The sequence below is a fragment of the Schistocerca americana genome, chromosome 1 (assembly GCF_021461395.2).
Source record: "Schistocerca americana isolate TAMUIC-IGC-003095 chromosome 1, iqSchAmer2.1, whole genome shotgun sequence".
Taxonomy (NCBI): domain Eukaryota; kingdom Metazoa; phylum Arthropoda; class Insecta; order Orthoptera; family Acrididae; genus Schistocerca; species Schistocerca americana.
This window is the reverse complement of record NC_060119.1, coordinates 448,850,942-448,871,622: the sequence shown is the minus strand read 5'-3', so window position 1 is coordinate 448,871,622 and position 20,681 is coordinate 448,850,942. Positions and strand designations below refer to the sequence as shown.

Sequence of the window (20,681 nt, the reverse complement as noted above, 5' to 3'; positions counted from 1 at the left end):
TCAGGGGTCCCATATCACTGTTACTGCACATTTCCCACAGAGCCTCCACCAGCTTGAACAGTCTCCCGCTCACATGCAGGGTCCACGGATTCCTGAGGTTGTCTCCATACCTGTACACATCCATCCGCTCAATACAATTTGAAACAAGACTTGTCTGATCAGGTAACATGTTTCGTCATCAACAATCCAATGTCAGTGTTGACGGGCCCTGGCGAGACGCAAAGCTATGTGTCATGTATTCATCAAGAGTACATGACGATAAGTAGTCAAAGCCCAGGTGAAGCATATGGTTCAGTTGTTCTAGGCCAGGATCATACTGAGTGATGAAGGGGGAGCTACTCTGCAGCTGGTTCTTGAAGGTGATGAGAGGATTAGGGGGGTGTGATATGGTGCAGGAAATTTGTAGGCTGGCTAGATTTGGGGGTTGGTGTCCATCTATGAAGGACTTAATGAGACCTGAACCTTTGAAACATGAGGGATGAATGAATGAAAATGATTGAATGAATGGGAGAAGCAAGGTTTATTAATGTTAATAACAGTAGCTAGTCTTGGGGTAAGGGGGGGGAGGCATTCATACGCAAGTAATTTAGAAATTCTGGGTTTACTGTTAATGTATTATGATCAGTTAGTTACAGTACTCCATTGTTTAAGAGAAAACTGTGTTTAGAAAACATACCATACACAAAAAGGGCATAAATTGCTACTATGCTCATTATGTTGGAGAACTTGAAAACAATTCTTGGACTCAAGTCAACTTCGACAAATTTTTAGATCGCAATCTATTTCTTTCACGTGTGAAGGCTTTTAACTTGAGAAATATTTTATCACTGGTTCATCACGTTTTAATGCCAAACAAGAATTTTGAGAATTCGTAATTCTATGTGAAATGGAATGAGGCTATTTATAAAAATTTTCACATAACAGGTTGTAATGGTAAAGTCTGAGGACTCAACCCAGATTAATTTTATTGCAGATATTGAAATGTTCTTTAACGTTGGTACGACACGAAAACCTTGGATTATACACTTCACATCCACATGTTGACTTCACATATTGATATCACAGAACAGAAATGCCAATGCAAATACTATCTCTCACCAATTATGAAATGTCAGCATGACAAAGAAATTCACTGACAAAGGCATAAGCAAGACAAGAATGAAATGTGTCTTGTACTCGGATTAGTATACAAGGAAGTCTTTATAACAGAAAATTACAACTACTCAAAACTCTCATAAGTCACATGATAAATTTTTCTTTCATAGTTAGTGATTTATACAACATTCCACCCACCAATCAAATTAATAAAATAAAACCTTTTATTACAAATTCACAGGGAGTTTGAATTAAATGTAACAGAAAATCAATAAATTGAAAATAAAAACAGGAACTTAATTGAAAAAAAAAAAAAAAAAAAAAATCTGAAGAAATGTAAGCAGACAGAAATGATATTTTAATATCTAATGCTTACAAATCATCAATACACATCTGAAAATATAAGAAGACTGGTTACCATAGGTATCAATATAATAGCATTTTTGAAGTTATACCTACAATTTCCACTGGACATATACATATAGTGATATAATTAGACAATCATACTGTAATGAACTATCAAGTGAGACATTCACCCATTACCCCAGAAAAGTGTTCTAAAAGGCTGATCATAATGCAAAAGTCACTTATATGGTACATCCCAGTGTTAAATCTAATTTTTTTTTCTTTTATCCACACCAGTAAGTTCAACAGGCATGGTATTTAACATCAACTCGCCACATATTTTCTATTTCATAGGGTACCTGAACATTGTGAGACTTTATACAATAACAACAGTCTTACATTATTAACACATGCTAGCATGAATGATGCACAGCCATTTATTATCACAAGCAGGATGTTAATCTTCATTGAACTGCATGTGATACATCATGAAAAAGTTATTTACTGCATTAACAATATAAATGACAAATCTCTACTACATGAATCAATGACACACACTGATAAATATGCAAAGAACATGAAACGGTAACCAAATGAAAAATAAAATATCTAAATAATCAGATTTAAATATTTAAACATTTTATCTATGGACTTATAAAATTTATTTTATTATGTATACTGCAGTATTAATCAATGTCAAGGAGAGATAAAGATATTTAGAAATATTTCTACAATCCTAACAGAAACCTGGAACCAGCATTCAATGTTATTAATAAATTGTAATAAGAATAAATGTGGGGCTGGCAGACTTACTGTCTCATTCCAGAAAGAAAAAATAACATATTTCAAGAAATAGAATTTTGGTTGCTTTGTTTCTTCACTAATACAAAACACAATAGTAATACAAAACATAATAGTACTCCCTCTTACAAAATTTGTGATGGATGTGAGGTACACTTTCCTTCTACTTTCATGAAAACACGCAATTAAAAAGAAATAACAGCAACATTCCAATCTCAGAATTCCTACTCACTTTCATGAAGCATACATGGTAGAAGATCTGTAAAATAAACCTACCAGAATCAAATATCGTTTATATGAAAAATAAATATAACTATTGAAGTGAGTAAAACTGTTTATCTGGATTCTAATGTAGCCTTTATACACTGCAAATTTATGCAAGACAAAACACTAATTGCAATACTAATGATAATAATAATAGTAATATAAGTAAGTGCATAAAGTCTGCTATTGTCTTGTACTGCCTGAATACAATGGAGATCAGTCTGTAAATTGAGGGTTATATATCTTGTCATGGATCATGAACCATACTTCACATAACTACAGCAAGCTTTGAAATGGATGATGTGAAAAAGTATGAATTATTGAAATAGTGAATATTGCAGAAAGCATAATATCAAGAAGGTTCTTAAACTTTATCTGAGACTTTAATACTAAATCTTTGGTTATCACTAAATATTAGTCTACATAATCATTTATGCCTTTGCAAAGACTAGAATATGAAACAGTACATATGTACAACAAAGGAGAATCGTAGTAGTGAAGTTGTCCCAAAGGTAATTAATGGATGGCTCATTTATTTCAAGGTGATAGTGTTATTAAACTATGTTGGATGCAAGTATTATATACTGATACCATGCATCATACAAATAAAGCTAAATATAAAACAATCTGCTCTGGAATGGTGAATTAGAAGAACTAAAATACAAGTAAAAATTGCATTGTGAACTATTTCAATTCAAAATTATTTTCTTATGTCCCTATGATATCAAGTGAGCTTACATGTCACTTATGAATATAGTTCCGTTTAATGTATAAAATAATTTCTGTGTAATTTACTGCACATCTCATAATTTAATCCCTTTCTTAGACATCACTGAGTTACTCAGTACAAAATTAACATGTTTCAGTATCTACACACCAGACAAATTTAGGCCAAATTAAATGTATAAACTTGAAAAACATAATCAATGAACTAAATAGTACCACATGATCAGTTTTGCATACAGAAATGTATACTGTGTTCTAAGCTGCAGTTGTAAACTTGGATTAGACTGGAACAATAATGTCAATCGACTCTGCAGAATGTAATTCTATCCCAGAGGTAACAAGTTAGTTGTATACTTGCTTATACAGCTAAACTAATCTTCCCTGTGAAAGTTTCATCATTGTGTATGGAATGAATGTTGTATTTAAAAAAAAGTTCTGAAGGAAATTACAGGCTCAACAACATAGTGACAATCATCTGTTCCTTCAAAAGAATATGGCAAATACTGTCATTCAACAACGTTTGGGACATACATATATACTAATGTATGTTATAAACAGCCTAACAATGCTAATGGAAATGAGATACTTCACACTGATATGTAAAAATAATGATCTTAATTTCCGAGTAACAAAAAATAATCTACATTTGAACCAGCATCCTCATAATTATGAGACCAGGAATATAATCTCCATGATTATGAAGTCAGTATTTCACTGCTGCAGCACATAATTTGTGGCCCTATACAGTTATAAAACACAACTGTAACACAGTCAAAGTTTCTAATGTCACTGTCAAGTGCCTTAACCATTAACTGGAGACATTAGAATTAGCTAGTAACTGAGCAGATTGCAAAAGAAGACTGGGTGATATAACAAGGAGATTTTGAAAAGTTCAGAGTAATACTACTAAATGAATTGTTGGTGTTGACAAGGTTGACCCCTAACTAACACATGCACTGCATTTACACAGTAGGACGATATTACTCAGGCTTAATGTATTTTCTTTAGCCAAAACTGGCCTTCTTAGCCAATCGGTGCAGCATTTCATTCTTTCTGTTTTTTTACGAACACACAAAGTAAACAGTATTAAAAAGTGGCATCTTATAATTAGGAGTTGGCAGCACTGTGAAGTACTGAAAACACCACACCACATGATTTCACTTATGTCTGACGAATCTGTATATCCATTCAGAAAAGACCTCATGTTGAGTAGGTTACTAATCTAGATTTAAAAATAAATAAATGAAATTACAGAGTTGCTCTCCCTACCAATTTTAGGACACTACCGGTAGCCAACAAGATGAAGCAACAACCTACAGCCCTTACATCCATTGTAGCCGCTAAACTTTAAAAAAGAGGAATTTCATAAATGACTCTGCTAACTTCAAACTGTGAGGCCATCTTAACATATTAACTGTGTCACAGGTACCCTACTACAAGTGTAAAACTGAGAAAAGTGAATCATGGGTAAATTATTCATATTTATGTAAAAAAAACCCTGAGTGATGTAGCATTCCCAACAATGTAGGAGTAGCTGTGTAATAAGTGTAGCAATATCCTGTATGTCTCTTTCAAGGCACAAGTCTATTAATCACTTCCATTACATGAATGTATTTGGGTAATTGCTTTCTCTGTACTATTCACTTCCATGATTGATTTTTTTTTTAATGACAATGTTTGCAATAAATAAAGATGGAACTTTATACACAATCCTGAACACCTCACATACCTAAGATGCCAAAATTTTAAGATCATCAAGTTGCATGGAGAAAATAAATGACTGAACAGAAACATCATACAGAATCACAGGATCTTGGGTCACAATTATGTGAGTAAACTAATAAATATTTGAACTTGCAAATAATTACATCAAGTTTTGTGGCTGACTGAGTTCAAGTGTGATCACAAATCCATTTTTGTAAAATGAGCTATATAATTCCACTCCATGTTTACGTGCGCATTCTCTGTTCTCACATTTGTCCTACACCATGAGCAATTGTCTTTCCTCACAGCACTAAGAATAATAAGCTCACTAACAGTTGCTCCAAAGACAAAATTGACTAATATAAAAAAGGAAAATACTAGAAATTTCAAGGGCCAATTTATCACTTTACAAACTCCACAATTTGTCATAAACAGTAAAAAAAGTGAGAGAAATAGAAGGCTTTAAAAAGAATGTACAATAATTCAACAAAATCTTTTAAGAGAATGTCTGGGACACAGAATGGAAAATAATGATTTGTGATGTTAATAAAGAGAATAAAAGATTGGTGGCATTTTTCTCAAAATAAATTCTCAAATATATAACAAACAGCACCGAATAAAATATTTTGAAGCAAACCAAATAACTTACAGACAAGGAAAGACATATCTTTTTAATTTATTACTCCTAAATGAAGCTCATTTTTGAAGTTTTTCGATCAATTTAACAATCAACCAATTCATTGATGTGTTGCACACCATTTATATATTTCTTAGTGATGTTTCAGATTATTTTAAAAAAGATGCAGAATATTTCAATATATAAAGATAATTCAATGTATATGTTTGACAAAGATTGGTGCACAAAACATTCTTATTGACTTCAACAGAACTTGGACAATATGGTTCTAATAACATTACGCATCTGAAGACATGTAAATTAATTTCAAATATCTCACTTCTGACATAATAAATACTTGGGATGAACCAGCCACACTGTTTGTTTATGGGATGTTCTTATTGACGGGGGAAATTTGAGCACCTTTCGTATCATAAAGGTCCTCTGGAAAAAATAAAGATGACTTTGCAAATACATAGGAAATGTTTCATACATGGCTCTAGTGAAATGATGCTACAAGGTCAACATATTACATGTTAACTGATAAGAACCTGACAGAGAGAAAGTAATGATTAATCACTCAGTACAGGAGCTAGAACACATTGGAAGACTTGTAACTGATGGCACCATTGATGTGTAACACTTGATCATTGCATCATTAGCCCAGTTTGATCTTTCTACGACTTTGTAAAATAGCAGTTTAAATGTAGATTAGAAATACTGTTCTTGCAGTGACTGGCATGCATTATTTACTTTATGTATTATGCAGTGCCAAGAAGAAACAGTGAAGCTCAAAGTGTCTAGAATATGTGAACATAAAATATGCTACAGAAAAAGTTATACGACATGCAAAAATAAATACTTTATACATGTTGTACTTGTTTGCAAATCACATCATACACACATTAAGGAAACACATATACTTTAAATATTAAAAGTTTCAGTGGAATGGTTCCACTTGCCTAATGGTTAAAACTGACGTGCACATTAATATAAATGGAAAACTGTTTACAAGTAACTTTATTGTTCAGACTGTGGCTATTTTTATGAAAAATAAAATGGAGAATGGAATTAAGTGGATAATAACACCAATTTCACCTGAAACTCTCGAGATTTATGGAAATTTATCCATATGCTTCATGAAAATGTAAATTTGTATTAAAATCAAAGCCATTCAAAGCCTTATGATCTGTGCCCTGCACCTCAAATCTCACACTGTGAGCTCACCAGCATTTTCCATGCAGTTTTGCTTCTCTTATGCATCCTTCTATCCTGATTTCTGGTATTGCAGCTGATAAGGTAGCCAAACACCAGAATTAATACTACACACATTGCCACTATGGGATAATAGCAGCTTCATTCAGCTAAGCCTTGTCTCTGAGTAGGGTTTTCTTTCACAAAATTACCTCTTATCAGAGATTCAATCTACAGCTTATTATATTGATGGCAGTAGTAGGACTTCTGGTTCAGACAAGCATGAAGCTACGTTTATATAAAATTAATTAATGTCTAATTAATACTGCAGTATTTCATAAAAAAATGCAGCCTAAATGGATTTATGTTATGTCAATGTCATTGAATATCTCACCCTTCCAGGCTATTACAATGCAGTAATGTTGGAATAACTGTGTTAGCAGTTCTTGTTCATCCAAAAATTCTATGCGCTCTATACGTTGTCGTTCTGAAGCAGGAAGAGCTGAATATATCTGCACCATGTCCCAAGCTCGAGCCCCATCCCAAGACGTGTTCAAGAACCTGCAGCACAGAGAAAGAATTGTGACGGTGGTGATAGCTGTGATATTAGCAACAAGAATAATAATGATAAAATAAGTTGTGAGAGGTATGCACGTTAAGTTGTTGGAAATAGCTTTAATTCTGCGAGTCATTCAATGTTTTTGAATTACATTTCTTTTATAAGGACAATGAGGAAAAATGGTGATACTGCACCACAAGGTGTTGCAAAGCTGACAGCTTTTTAAGGAAATGAAGAAATGAGATGATAAAACTGTTTCAATTGATAACACACTTGGTGCTTCCTCACATATCTTTATATGTAATAAAACCTCACAGTCTCACCTTCTCATTTTAGTTAAACTTCAGATAATTGCTTGCTTTCTCTACCACTCCAAGAACAAAATTTAGGAGTAAAGAAGACCATTCACCAAAATGGAAAAGCATTGAGCTGTCGACAGGCAAACACACAAAGAAAGAATTTTAGAATAAATCCTTTCTCGAACTACAGTACAAATACACATTTGCTTGTGCCCCTTCATAATGCCACCTTAACACACAATACCAGGACTGCAGTTTGGCAGGAGGACCAGTTCTGTCAGGTGGGAAGAGTAGAGAGTGTGAGTGGGGTGACGGTGAGGGTGGGGGGGGGGGGGGGGGGGGGAGGAGGGAGGGAGGGAGGGAGGCACGAAGAGGCGTTGGGGCTTGGTAGCGAGCAGCTCAGAGGGAGGCAGCCAGTTTGCTAGCTAGGACTGTGAAAGGGAAGGTGGCACGTGCACAAGCTATACAAGTGACACACAGGTATCAGAACAAAAGTCATGCAAGATCATACTGGTCACAGCTGGTGAAGTGTGTGAGTAACAAAGGCGAGATAGGGAAAACATAGGAAGAGATGCAGATGGACAATACAGGAGACAAACAGTAGATGTAAATATGAGACGGAACCAAAGGAAGGGTGGCACGAGGTTTAGGGTGGAAGGGAGTCGCTAGACGAGTCACTCAATCATGGAACTGAATAGTACAGAGAAAGCCATTCCTGAAATAAACACATTCATACCACAGGAGATATTAGCAAGCATGTGTCTTTTTACACAGGTATTGCTATCATTGTTGGAAATGACCTACATCACTTCTCCTTTTTGGTGGCTGTTGTCCTTTACTCTTAAAGTATCTACACTCCACCACAACTTTCTTACTATATTTGTACTACCTAATGGTTCCCTTCCATCCTAAACATGGTGCCATCCATCCTTTGTTACTGTTTCATAATCTACATCTAATTTGTCTCTCTTGTATTATCCGTCCACATTGTTTCCCTCATTTTCTCCCTTGCCTTTGTTATGGACACACTACACTGGCTCCAAACAATGTGTCAGATGTTAACTTTTTGCTGATGCCCATGCATCACATCCCTAGCCCATGCAGCTGCCAGCCCTCTCTCTCACATTTCTAGCCAGCAAACCATTTGCCTCATTCCAAGCCGCTAGCTACCCAACCCTCTTCATCCAGCTTCTCTCTCCTTCTACCCACACCACCTGATACAACCTCATCCCACCCTAGTCCACCTGCCAAACTGCAATCCTGGCTGTGTGTATCCAACCAGCACTATTTAGAGGTGTGTGTGTGTGTGTGTGTGTGTGTGTGTGTGTGTACTCTAGCTCAAGAATGGATTTATTCAAAAATCTAGTAATTTTCTTTCTTTACTGTGCATGCCTGTTAACAGCTCAATGCCTCTGTTATTCAGTGACTGGTCTTTTTTACTCCGAAAGTTTCTGCCAGAACTTTCCTACTATAAAGAAAAAAATTCTTATTTTCAAACTCCAAAACAGCTTTAAGTTATTAACTGTTTCTATAAGAAGATCTATCATTTCAATAGGCTCCACCACAGTGGTTATGTATTGTAGTGACTGTGTGACTGAGGGTCTCCGACAACTTTCAGACATATTTGCATACAAACATTACAGACATGATCTAACCCCAGAAGTCTCGCACTTCCTCAAGGCCTTTCATCCCAAAACCTGACAACTGAATCCATCTCCCTCCCCACGCCAGCCCCCCCCCCCCCCTGCCCCTCCCTCACACTACTACCTTTTACATACTTCACAGACCCAACCCCACAGATCTTCCCACTGGCTGTCCCACTGAGGCTGGGTACAACACTCCCACTGAACAAGTCTCTGTCTTTGTTAACCAAACCCTCCAAACCATTGCCCTTAACCTCCCATCCTACACCAAAAACACTGCCCACTCCCTTCACCACCTTCACAGTTAGTGTTCCATTTTACCACCAGAATCCTGGTGGTCACTGTGGATGCAATGACCTTACACACCAAAATCCCACACTGCCTTTCTCAACATCCTCCTAATACCAAACCCACTAACTCTTGTCTAATCATCCAAACCAACCACATCCTGACACACAACTAATCCACTTTCAAAGGCCAAATCTATAAACAAACCCGTGATACTGTCATGGGTAATCATATGGCACCATCCTATGCAAAATTATTTATGGGCCATTTGGAGGAACCCTTCCTATCCAGTACACACCTAAAACCTTTCGTCTGGTTCAGATTCACTGACGATAATTTCATTATCTGGACTCATGGCAGAGGAAACCTTTGCTCCTTCCTCTATAACCTTAATGCCTACTCCCAAAATCTGCTTCACCTGGTCCTTTTCAACTCAATAAGTCACTGTCCAAGAAGTTGATCTGCACCTCTCAGATGGTTCCATAAATGAGTCAATTCATATCAAGTGCACCAACCACCAACAATACCTCCACTTTGACAGTTGTCACCCATTCCATGCCACCCAGGGATATCACATATACAGTGGAAGCCAGGAGTTGTTGAAATATGCTGATATATCTTACTAAAGCATTTACTGACAGAAAATACCCTACCCAGCTCATCCACAAACTGATCTTGTGTGCCATCGCCTCCTCTGACACCAGCAAACTCTAATGATTTTCAGACAACAAGAGACAGTCTGGTATCGGGTTGCAAAGCACACGTCTCTCAATTCAGTTAACTTGCACATTGTGTGTAGCCGATCCTCTTCTCTGATTACTCAGCTACGTGAATCTCCCAAAAGCTGCTTCTCCGAAGACTATAGCTAGTTAAAGGAATTTACTAAAATACTTCTCTATCCTTGAAATAATTTTGGTACTTGTAAAATACTTTTCAGTTCAATCACTATATATTTTCAACTTTCACAGACAATAACTTCTGCAAGCTAATTTATTCCTTAAACATTAGACTCATTTACATATATTCAAATAGCATACATGTGTCTTTCTTCGTTCATAGCCAAGACTTGAAGTAATTCAAGAGTCTCTAGTCTTAAATGAGTCCAATACATGAATGGACATAGAAATCTATATTCAATTGTTCATTAGTCTTTTTGCAATCAACAGAGACACTAAAAAGCACAGAATACTACATAAAGTTTCCTTGTTCTTCTCAACCCGTACAAGGAGACTCTGTGGACCGTACAGGTACTTGTCTGCCACTCTTCGGCCGCCGGGTTCATCTTTTTCTCGTAAGGTTTCATCTTTCTGAAGTTAGACGAAGGAACTCGTACTTGCTACAGGTGATTTTTGCAAAATAATAATAATAATAATAATAATAATAATCTTTCATTCAACACCCAATATAGTAAGGAAAGTGTACCAGATCCATACCCATCATACAAGATACCAATCGACATGATGCCCGTATTTATAGGAATGTGGCAATTTGTTTATTAATAGATATTTGTTTAATCTCTTTGTGGACAATTCCTAGATATTGCACAGAAACTTAAAGACATACTAACATACTGATGTTGTTATAATGAACGAAATGTTGTAAAGTGTGTTCTCAGTAAAAAATGACCTGAATCACTCACACAGATGTACATATAGGGAGTTCATAATTTCAGTTTGAAAGTGCTGCCTGTTATAACCAACAGAGTTTTCTGTCTTTCTGAATCCATGTTTCTAACTGGCATTAGTTTTTGAAATGGCAGATAATATAATAGAGGTTAGCAGTCAATACAATAATAATTAACAGTTTTGTTTTCATGGTTCTGACTACAACTGACAGTGGCAGCTCCTGAATGAGGCAAAATTTGCTTCAGGAACTTCACATGGGTATGAGGGTGTCCCCATTCCTGCCCCACTTTGCCTCCCTGATAACAATACAGTTAATGTGAGCTCATACTTCTTGTTTCCATCTAAGTAGTGTTGCAGAGCTCACTTTGACATTGTTAACAGGACTTTTAAAGAGGTTGGATGTGCAGCATATAAGGGATACTACAGATGATTTATTCCTTTTCAGAGTTCTATATTTTTCAAAGTATTATATGTACAAATATGACTGATCTATGATCCATGACTAATCTGTAAACTCACAGTGTTTCCATTACGCCCACCAGCTGGCATTACAAGTTCAGTGCATTGACAAAATAGCAATAAAGAAAGAGAAGCTTCTGTGTGCTGGAAAATGTGCAAACTTCCATTTATCTGGAAACATTAACCGCCACAATGTGAGAGAGTGGGGCACTGAAAATCCTTGTGAAATTGTGAAATTATGGTTCATGAATGAGATTCACTGAAGGTTAATGTCACTACCTGAATGGTGAACTTCCATATCGTCTTTTTCGAAGTGGCCGTGCTGCTGATGTGGCAAATTCCCTTGCCCCAGCCGCCCCCCCCCCCCCTCCCCAAAGTTGTCTGACCTATTGTCTTGAGACTATTTCCTCTGAGCCAAGAACACTGGAAAAGCTCAGAGAACACATCAATGCTGCTGTGATGACAAGATGTTGCTACAGAACGAACTTGACCACCACTTGACACACATCATATGACCAGAGGGACACTCGTAGAACGTCTGTAGGGTGCAAAATGCAAACTTGGTGAGTTTACTGTTCTATTCATGCATCAATCCTATTTGTAAATGGAATACTTTGGGTAACATAGTGCTTTCAAAATAAATGAAACATCTGTAGGAGGCCTAGATTGTAACCGCTGTGTATAATCTACAGCCAGAGATCACTAAGGTCTCTCTTTTGTCTGGTATTATGAACAATGTAACATCTGTGGTTTCATACTTTTCGTGTTCATGAGTGAATTTTGTGAATAAGATATGAAACTGTCTTGCATGGCTGCCTTCTCAGATATTCCCATTTTATTTTTATATTCCTCTGCAAGTCATTTCTATCCTACACTTCTCACTGTGTTATAGAATTGAAATTTGCTAAGCGGCAGGCAGAGTTCACACAATACTTCAACTGTTTCTAATTAAAGAGTACCATCTTTTAAGATTTATTTCACTCATGGCTTGAACGTGCAGGTTCTCCTGCTGCTGTACTGATTGCATTAATCAGTTATATACTTAGTAAGTCTTTTTCCACTGCAGGTTACAATGGCTAACAGAGTGAGATATAGGACATTGTCCTTCAAGTGTACCAAAACAAAGAAAAAGGTAAACAGTTACAGACAGAAGAAGTAATTACATCCAAATTTGAAATCTGACTATTTTTTCTCCAGATATGAACTAATAATACATTCAAATCTCTGGTTAGACCTTCTCATTCGCCTAGAGTTGCTGTCTAAGTTTCACTGGTAGAAAATGGCATTTCCAATATATCAAAAACTGACATATGTGACAGAACTAATCATCCAGAGACTGGCAATTCAGAAAAAATAAAATTAATCAGGCCTCTTATGAGACATCAACTAACTGTAGCACTATCCATTTGGGTAAGACTGTTTTCATGTTTCAGTGAAGTAGAAGACTATACCAGTAGTAGTGTAGCTATTGACAGGGTCTTCCAAACCAGCCAGGCATCTGTGGAGGAACCAGAGAATGTGTCATCTTTCCTTCATCTGGTCCTGATATATCCTTTCCTTCTTTTGTCAAGTGGGCAGAGCCTGCAGCCCTATGAAGGCAGTCTGTTTAGGGGATGGCAACCTGAAACATTGTTTGTTGCTCCATGATGGGGGTTGAATTATTGCGCCAGCTCCACAGCATTTGTGACACATATTTTTCGGCTCAAGATCTCAGTCAAAATCCCCAGAAAAAATAACAGAACTGTATCATCATCCAGAAGAAAATGATTACAGAAAAGAACAAAGTTTATAACAATGTGGGATTTGCAGGGTTTGGGCACAAAGAAAAGAGGAGTATTCCAGGCACTAGATAGATGTGTGTGTTCTCTGTGAAACAAAGGACAAGAGGAAGGGAAATGAAAATATAACGGGCTTAATTCATTTTTACAGAGGCACTAAAAAGGAGGAAAGGGCCAAGACAGGGATTTTAATATCCATGCCTAAGAAGCATAGAAAAGATATCAAACGCTGGGAGGAAATTGATGAGAGGATCATGACTAGTGAAAGTACACTACTGGCCATTAAAATTGCTACACCACGAAGATGACGTGCTACAGGCGCGAAATTTAACCGACAGGAAGAAGATACTGTGATATGCAAATGATGAGCTTTTCAGAGCATTCACACAACGTTGGCACCAGTGGCGACACCTAAAACGTGCTGACATGAGGAAAGTTTCCAACCGATTTCTCATACACAAACAGCAGTTGACCAGCGTTGCCTGGTGAAAGGTGATTGTGATGCCTTGTGTAAGAAGGAGAAATGTGTACCATCACGTTTCCGACTTTGATAAAGGTCGGATTGTAGCCTATCGAGATTGCGGTTTATCATATCACGACATTGCTGCTCGCGTTGGTCGAGATCCAATGACTGTTAGCAGAATATGGAATCGGTGCGTTCAGGAGGGTAATACGGAACGCCGTGCTGGATCCCAACGGCCACGTGTCACTAGCAGTCAAGATGACAGGCATCTTATCCGCATGGCTGTAACGGATCATGCAGATCCCTGAGTCAACAGATGGGGACATTTGCAAGACAACAACCACCTGCACGAACAGTTCAACGACGTTTGCAGCAGCATGGACTATCAGCTCGGAGACCATGGCTGCGGTTACCCTTGACGCTGCATCACAGATGGAGCGCCTGCAATGGTGTACTCAACGACGAACCTGCGTGCACGAATGGCAAAACGTCATTTTTTCAGATGAATCCAGGTTCTGTTTACAGCATCATGATGGTCGCATCCATGTCTGGCGACATCGCGGTGAACGCACATTGGAAGCATGTATTCACCATCGCCATAGTGGCGTATCACCTGGTGTGATGGTATGGGGTGCTATTGGTTACACGTCTCGGTCACCTCTTGTTTGCATTGACGGCACTTTGAACAGTGGACGTTACATTTAAGATGTGTTACGACCCGTGGCTCTATCCTTCATTTGATCCCTGAGAAACCCTACATTTCAGCAGGATAACGCACGACCGCATGTTGCAGGTCCTGTATGGGCCTTTCTGGATACAGAAAATGTTCGACTGCTGCCCTGACCAGCACATTATCCAGATCTATCACCAACTGAAAACGTCTGGTCAATGGTGGCCGAGCAATGGGCTCGTCACAATACGCCAGTCACTACTCTTGATGAACCGTGGCATCGTGTTGAAGCTGCATGGGCAGCTGTACCTGTACACGTCATCCAAGCTCTGTTTGACTCAATGCCCAGGTGTATCAAGGCCGTTATTACGGCCGGAGGTGGTTGTTCTGGGTACTGATTTCTCAGGATCTATGCACCCAAATTGCGTGAAAATGTAATCACATGTCAGTTCTAGTATAATATGTTTGTCCAATGACTACCCGTTTATCATATGCGTTTCTTCTTGGTGTAGCAATTTTAATGGCCAGTAGTGTATTTTAAGGTGCAAATTATGGTCATAAAAGGGGTAAAAGGTTCTTAAAATACACACGAAAAGGTACAAAAAAAAAGGTGCTGATGAAATTACTTTATTTGGGTTTAAACCAGCTACATTAACTTTGTTTCTTTTACAGGGTTCTATTATATTGGATTACATACATCATTTCAACGTTTTTGACACTAAGTCACTGGTGTTTTGAGCTCAATAGCTACTTATATACAGAGAAACTCTGCTCAACATCTACAGAAACCAGTGGAGCATACCTTCTCAGCACCTGTAAAAGAAGTTCAGTCAAGTTTGCAAAAAGTCTCCACATCTGGATTGTTCTCCAAATTTAATTTCAATTAGTCTTTAGCAACTCCATCAATGATGTCCCTAACACTCATCAACTTCTTCTACTGCTCCTCCTCCTCCTCCATACCTTCTTCCAAACTCTGAATCACATCATGCAAATACTTGTAGCCACACTCTGGAAAAAGTTCTAGCTCTATGTCTTAGTTGTTGACTAGTTGTTGGGTCTGCTTGATGGTTGCTGTGTCCACTGAGTACAGAGCAGATATGAAGTTTTTGATTTTATCAAACTTTCACACAAGAAAACTTTCCATCTTATCCAAGTATCCTACCTTCTGACGGAAGGAAACTGTCGCAGGTGGAGCAAGTCATTTCTTGATATTTTGATGACCGGGTGCCTTTACCAGAATCTTATTCAGAACAACAGTGAAGTCATTTACCCAGCACTAGTTCTTCCTGATACTTTGCAGACATGACATACACCATGTTCAATCCGTGTTATTTGGTAGAGGTTGGGGAACATGCCTTTCAATTGTTGGAAAGCTGAAAGCATGAAGCCGAAGTTTCGTATGTGAGTCACTAAATTATTGCTTTATGGTACAGGCATTTGTCTTCTTGAGTTGGTACATTTTACAAAGCATAGGTTTTACTCATTCACCAGATAATAGTAAAACCAACAAATTCAAAATATACCTTTGCAGCTCATTAGTAGTTTCCTCTAAAATGAATCCCACTTCACGTTTGCCGACCACCTCTTATTTCCTCAAAAACTTTCTCATAAATTAGCTGTATGCAACTTTCTCTCAGAGTGCTCTCATCCGGTATCTACCTTTTTTGCGTACGCCTCAAGAAATGATTTGAATGCAGGATTGTTTACCCTGTGGATTGGAATTCCTGGCTGGATTAATGCCATGACAAGATCCACACTAAACTCATTAAATGACTGCTGCTTTTCAGATCCTGAAGTGAAGGCATGTATCAGAGAAGTTTGCTTAGGTTTCAACTTGTGAGGTTCAATATTTAAATGTTTGTTGTTCTGGATGTGCTGGTTTATTCTGTTTCTTTAATAGCTGTCATGAACTGTAATATTTACTTTGCAGAATGATGCCATGTTTCGATGAACTTAGCCTTGAATTCTTTTGAAAGTGCTCTTTACTACTACTTCTTAACCTTCAGCATGATTCTGCAGTGAAAAATATGTTCTAGTAAAAACACACACCCAACAAGGCAGTACACAGTCGACAGATAGGAACCGTTAAGTTCATGCCAGCACTAATTGAATTTAGATATCAACTGTTGCAGCATCATTGTTCAAATTTTATTCGATTTCACAGCTGCAAGTTGGCCATCATTACTGAGGTTGACTATTGTTGCTGAGATTGGCCACTGCTGCTGGAAGTATGAATAATTACTGGTGCTTTCCATAAATTATATTTTAATATTTACTGACCACTGTTGATTTCTGATTACATAAAATTTTAAAATCCTGTTCAAGAAGTGAAAAAATCTACCTACTCTATTAAAAATGCAGAAAAAAACGAGGAGAAAGATGCTTAAGCATGGAACAGAAGGGGAAAAGGTGCAAAATGTAGATATCTCACAAAAAGTTACAACAAACAAGCTTATTTTGCTTCATTTCGTGACCCCAAATACGTATGTTAAATTTGGAAAGCCTCTGCACATTAAAATTCTTTCTTTAGTTATGACGGTGGAAAAATCAAAATACGGCTGCAAAATAATCATTGTCAGAGCCTATGCACCTACAAATGATGCTCACAGTAAAGTCAAAGATGAGTTTTACAAAAAATTAACAAGAGTGCTAAAGAGCATAAGCAATTGCAAAGAAAAAAAACTATGGGAGATTTTAATGAAAAAGTGGGTGGTGGCTTCTGACAGTGGAGTAATGGAAATAACACAGTAAATGGCAACAGAGAAATCTTACACGATATTAGTGAACATTATCCTAAAGATTTTAAACGGTTTCTTTCCTTACAATCAGATCCACAAGTGAAGATGATAGAGTCCTCCCAGAAAGATCAATGACAGACTATATTATTCAAAATAAAAATTCCAACAAAATAACAAATATGGTCTTGTGAGATCCAGAAATGGTTGTAACACATAGACAAATTAAAGAGGCAAATGTTCCCACGAGGACATTGGATACTATGAAATACAGCTTAAGACAGTTTAAAACAAGAGTCTGCACAATTTCTTTTTAAATTATGGTTAGTAAACAAACTGAAGCATCTAGAAGAAGGAATGGAGGAGCGTATGTACCAAGGACTTGAAAAGAACACATATGAAGCAGCATTCAAAGCACTGAGGCAACAATAAGGAGGAGGAAAGTGGCCCCCACAAGGGTGGACGAGTTGAACAATAGGTAAATCTAAAAAAGATGATGTATTATAACTGGCTGAGAACAATGGACAAACGGGATAGAGACTTGGATGTCCGAACGGACAGAGAAGTAAACAAGGAAATCTTTAAAAGGAAAAATTAAATCTTTGAGGATAAATGCGAGGAAGTTGACTGATGCTCAGGAGACCCAAAAGTACAAGCAATGTGGAAAATGGTTACAGGGTTGAGGAAAGAGGTAAAAGAAGGAGCAAACCAGCTGATTATCAGTCTGATAGAATGTCAGAAGCATTTTAAAAGTCTGCTTACAGAAGAAAGGAGAACATGGAAAAAATTGTAGGAGATGAGTGAAAACCAGAATGGTTAAGAAAGAGAAAAAATAGCCATGGAGAAGATACAGAATGTGGCTACACAAATGAAGATGGGGAAATCCCCAGGGCCTGGAAGTGTACCAACAGAGTTTTTAAGCTATGGCCCAAGTATTCTTTCTGTATGAACATCTAAGCAAGTCATTCAATAAATGTATATGGTATGGGTAGGGACTTTCAGCAGAGTGGAACTTAGCATTTGTAAGCCCCATATATAAAAAGGGATGCAAAAAAAGAGTGTAGCAATTGTCATGGCATACATCTATAAGTTCAATTAACAGGCTGTACAAGAAGATATTAAAATCAAGAATGGAGGATATTATAGCTGGAGTGGAATAACAAAGTTGTTTTCAAAGAGGCTGGTAATGTAAAGATGACATCTTTATTCTAACACAGATCTTGGTGAAGAGATTGGAGAGGAATCTAAGCAATCACGTGTTCTTCATAGATCTTGAGAAAACATATCACACAGTGCAACTTAGATATTATTCAAGGTGCTGTGGTCTGGAGAATTGCCAAAAATAAATGTAAGAAATATATCTAGAAGTTGGCAGACTGCATCACTAAAGCGGCGAAGGAAATTTGCAGTGAGGCCTTAAGAATAACTAAATGACTGAAACACACATGATGTCTGTCTCCCACATTCTTTAAGATGTATGTGCAAAAGCCATTGGATTCCTGGTGCAGACAGTGCACGGGCATGAGGTTTGAGGTGGGGAACCAGTGTATGTACACACTTTTCTACGCTGACGATCAAGCCATTGCAACAAATGATGAAAAGGGCATATCTTACATGCTTAGGAAGCCATCAGAAGAATATAAAAAATGGGGGCTTGGAAATTAATTTTGGGAAGGGAGAACACCTATGTTGCAGAGAGGAGGAAATTAACTTGGACACCGGTGGACATCAAATGAAAGTGTTTCAAGACGTTAGGTAATATTTTATCACATGACAAAGATGTGCCAGAGATACCCAACAAAGAATCAGGGATGGAACAGCAGTTATCCATAAACTAAATCCTGTATCTTGGTCTGCAAAAATGATTTTAAAAGTTAAAATGTGATTATAAAAATCCACTAACGAACGAATAATGAGTTACAGGAGTAAGTATTGGTAACTCGCAGAAAGAAGTAAAAACAGAATGAGAGCTTTAGAAATGGAGAAGTGCATGTAGAATTTCCCAACTTCACCATTCAAGAAATGAGGAAATAAGAGAAAGAGAATTTATTAGCTTTCTGAATAAAATCTTTGGTGAGCTAGAGTGCAACCACACTCATGTGCCCCCCCCCCCCCACAACACACACACACACACACACACACACACACACACACACACACACACCTACCTCTACATCTACAGTATGTCCGATGGACCAACAATGCCAACAGTGTTTCAGCAGGTGGACTAGGATTTGGGTTGCATCAGAGGGAATGGAGGTGGTTAGAGGGAGAGAGGTGGTAGGTAGGAAGAGGGGTAACTGCTCAGAGAGAGGCAGCAGGTTTGCTGGCTAGGAATCATGGAGGGAGGAGTGCCAAGTTTAAGGGCTAGACATGCGATACACATATACCACTATGCGATGAAGAAGACATGAAGGCATGGATTGGGATGGGGTGACAAGACAGAGAAAGGGAAAACTGTTGTATGAGGGGGCAGGGACAGTGAGTTAGCGGAGATTAAGGGCAAGAGGGTTGTGGGAGCGAAAGGGGTGTTGCAAGGATACTCACATCTAGGCAGTTCAGAAAAACTGGTGCTCGAGGGAGGATCCACATGGTATGGGTTGTGAAGCAGCCACTGAACTCTAGCACGTTGTGCTCTGCTGCATGTTGGGACACTGAGTGGTCAAATTTGTTCTTGGCCATTGTTTGGCAGTGGCCATTCATTCTGGTGGACAGCTAGTTAACTGTCATGCCAACAAAGACGCTGTGCAGTGGTTGCAGCACAGTTGGTACATCACATGACTGCTTTCATTGGTGGGCCAGCCTCTGATGGGACAGGATAAACTTGTGGCAGGACTGAAGTAAGAAATTTGGGTGGGTGAATTGGGCAGGCATTGCACCTGAGTCTTCCAGAGGGATGGTTACCCCAATGGAAATGGGCTTGGGAGTGGGAGCAGTGTACGGATGCAACAGGATGACGTGTGTGGGGTGGGTGACAGACTATCATTTTAGGATTGGTGGGAAGGGGTAGAATTTCCCTTATTTCTGGGAACGATAACAGAAAAACAAAGCCCTGGTGAAGGATATGGATAAGTTGGTCCAGTTCTGGATGATACTGGGCTTCAAGAGGAGTGCTCATTTGAAGCTGACTATTGGGGTTGGTGGGAGGTTAGTGGGTTTTTTTTTTTTTTTTTAACGTCCCGTCGACAACGAGGTCATTAGAGACGGAACGCAAGCTCGGGTTAGGGAAGGATGGAGAAGGAAATCGGCCGTGCCCTTTCAAAGGAACCATCCCGGCATTTGCCTGAAACGATTTAGGGAAATCATGGAAAACCTAAATCAGGATGGCTGGAGACGGGATTGAACCGTCGTCCTCCCGAATGCGAGTCCAGTGTGCTAACAACTGCGCCACCTCGCTCGGTTGGTGGGAGGTTTAGG

The 20,681-nt window shown here is 38.2% G+C and overlaps 1 protein-coding gene across 3 annotated transcripts in view; it reads right to left on the bottom strand.

Moving 5' to 3' along the window:
- Window positions 1-925: 925 nt before the first annotated feature.
- The window catches only part of LOC124603038 (leucine carboxyl methyltransferase 1), a 66,506-nt gene continuing 46,750 nt past the window's right edge, over window positions 926-20,681 (bottom strand). For 2 of the 3 annotated variants that reach the window (XM_047136365.1, XM_047136368.1), the window contains exon 5: window positions 926-7,306. In XM_047136365.1, coding sequence (XP_046992321.1) covers window positions 7,108-7,306 — 199 coding nt within the window. In that variant the 3' untranslated portion in view covers window positions 926-7,107. Of the gene's footprint in view, window positions 7,307-15,140; window positions 15,343-20,681 lie in introns of those variants that run through there. The other variant, XM_047136367.1, reaches the window with a different exon arrangement.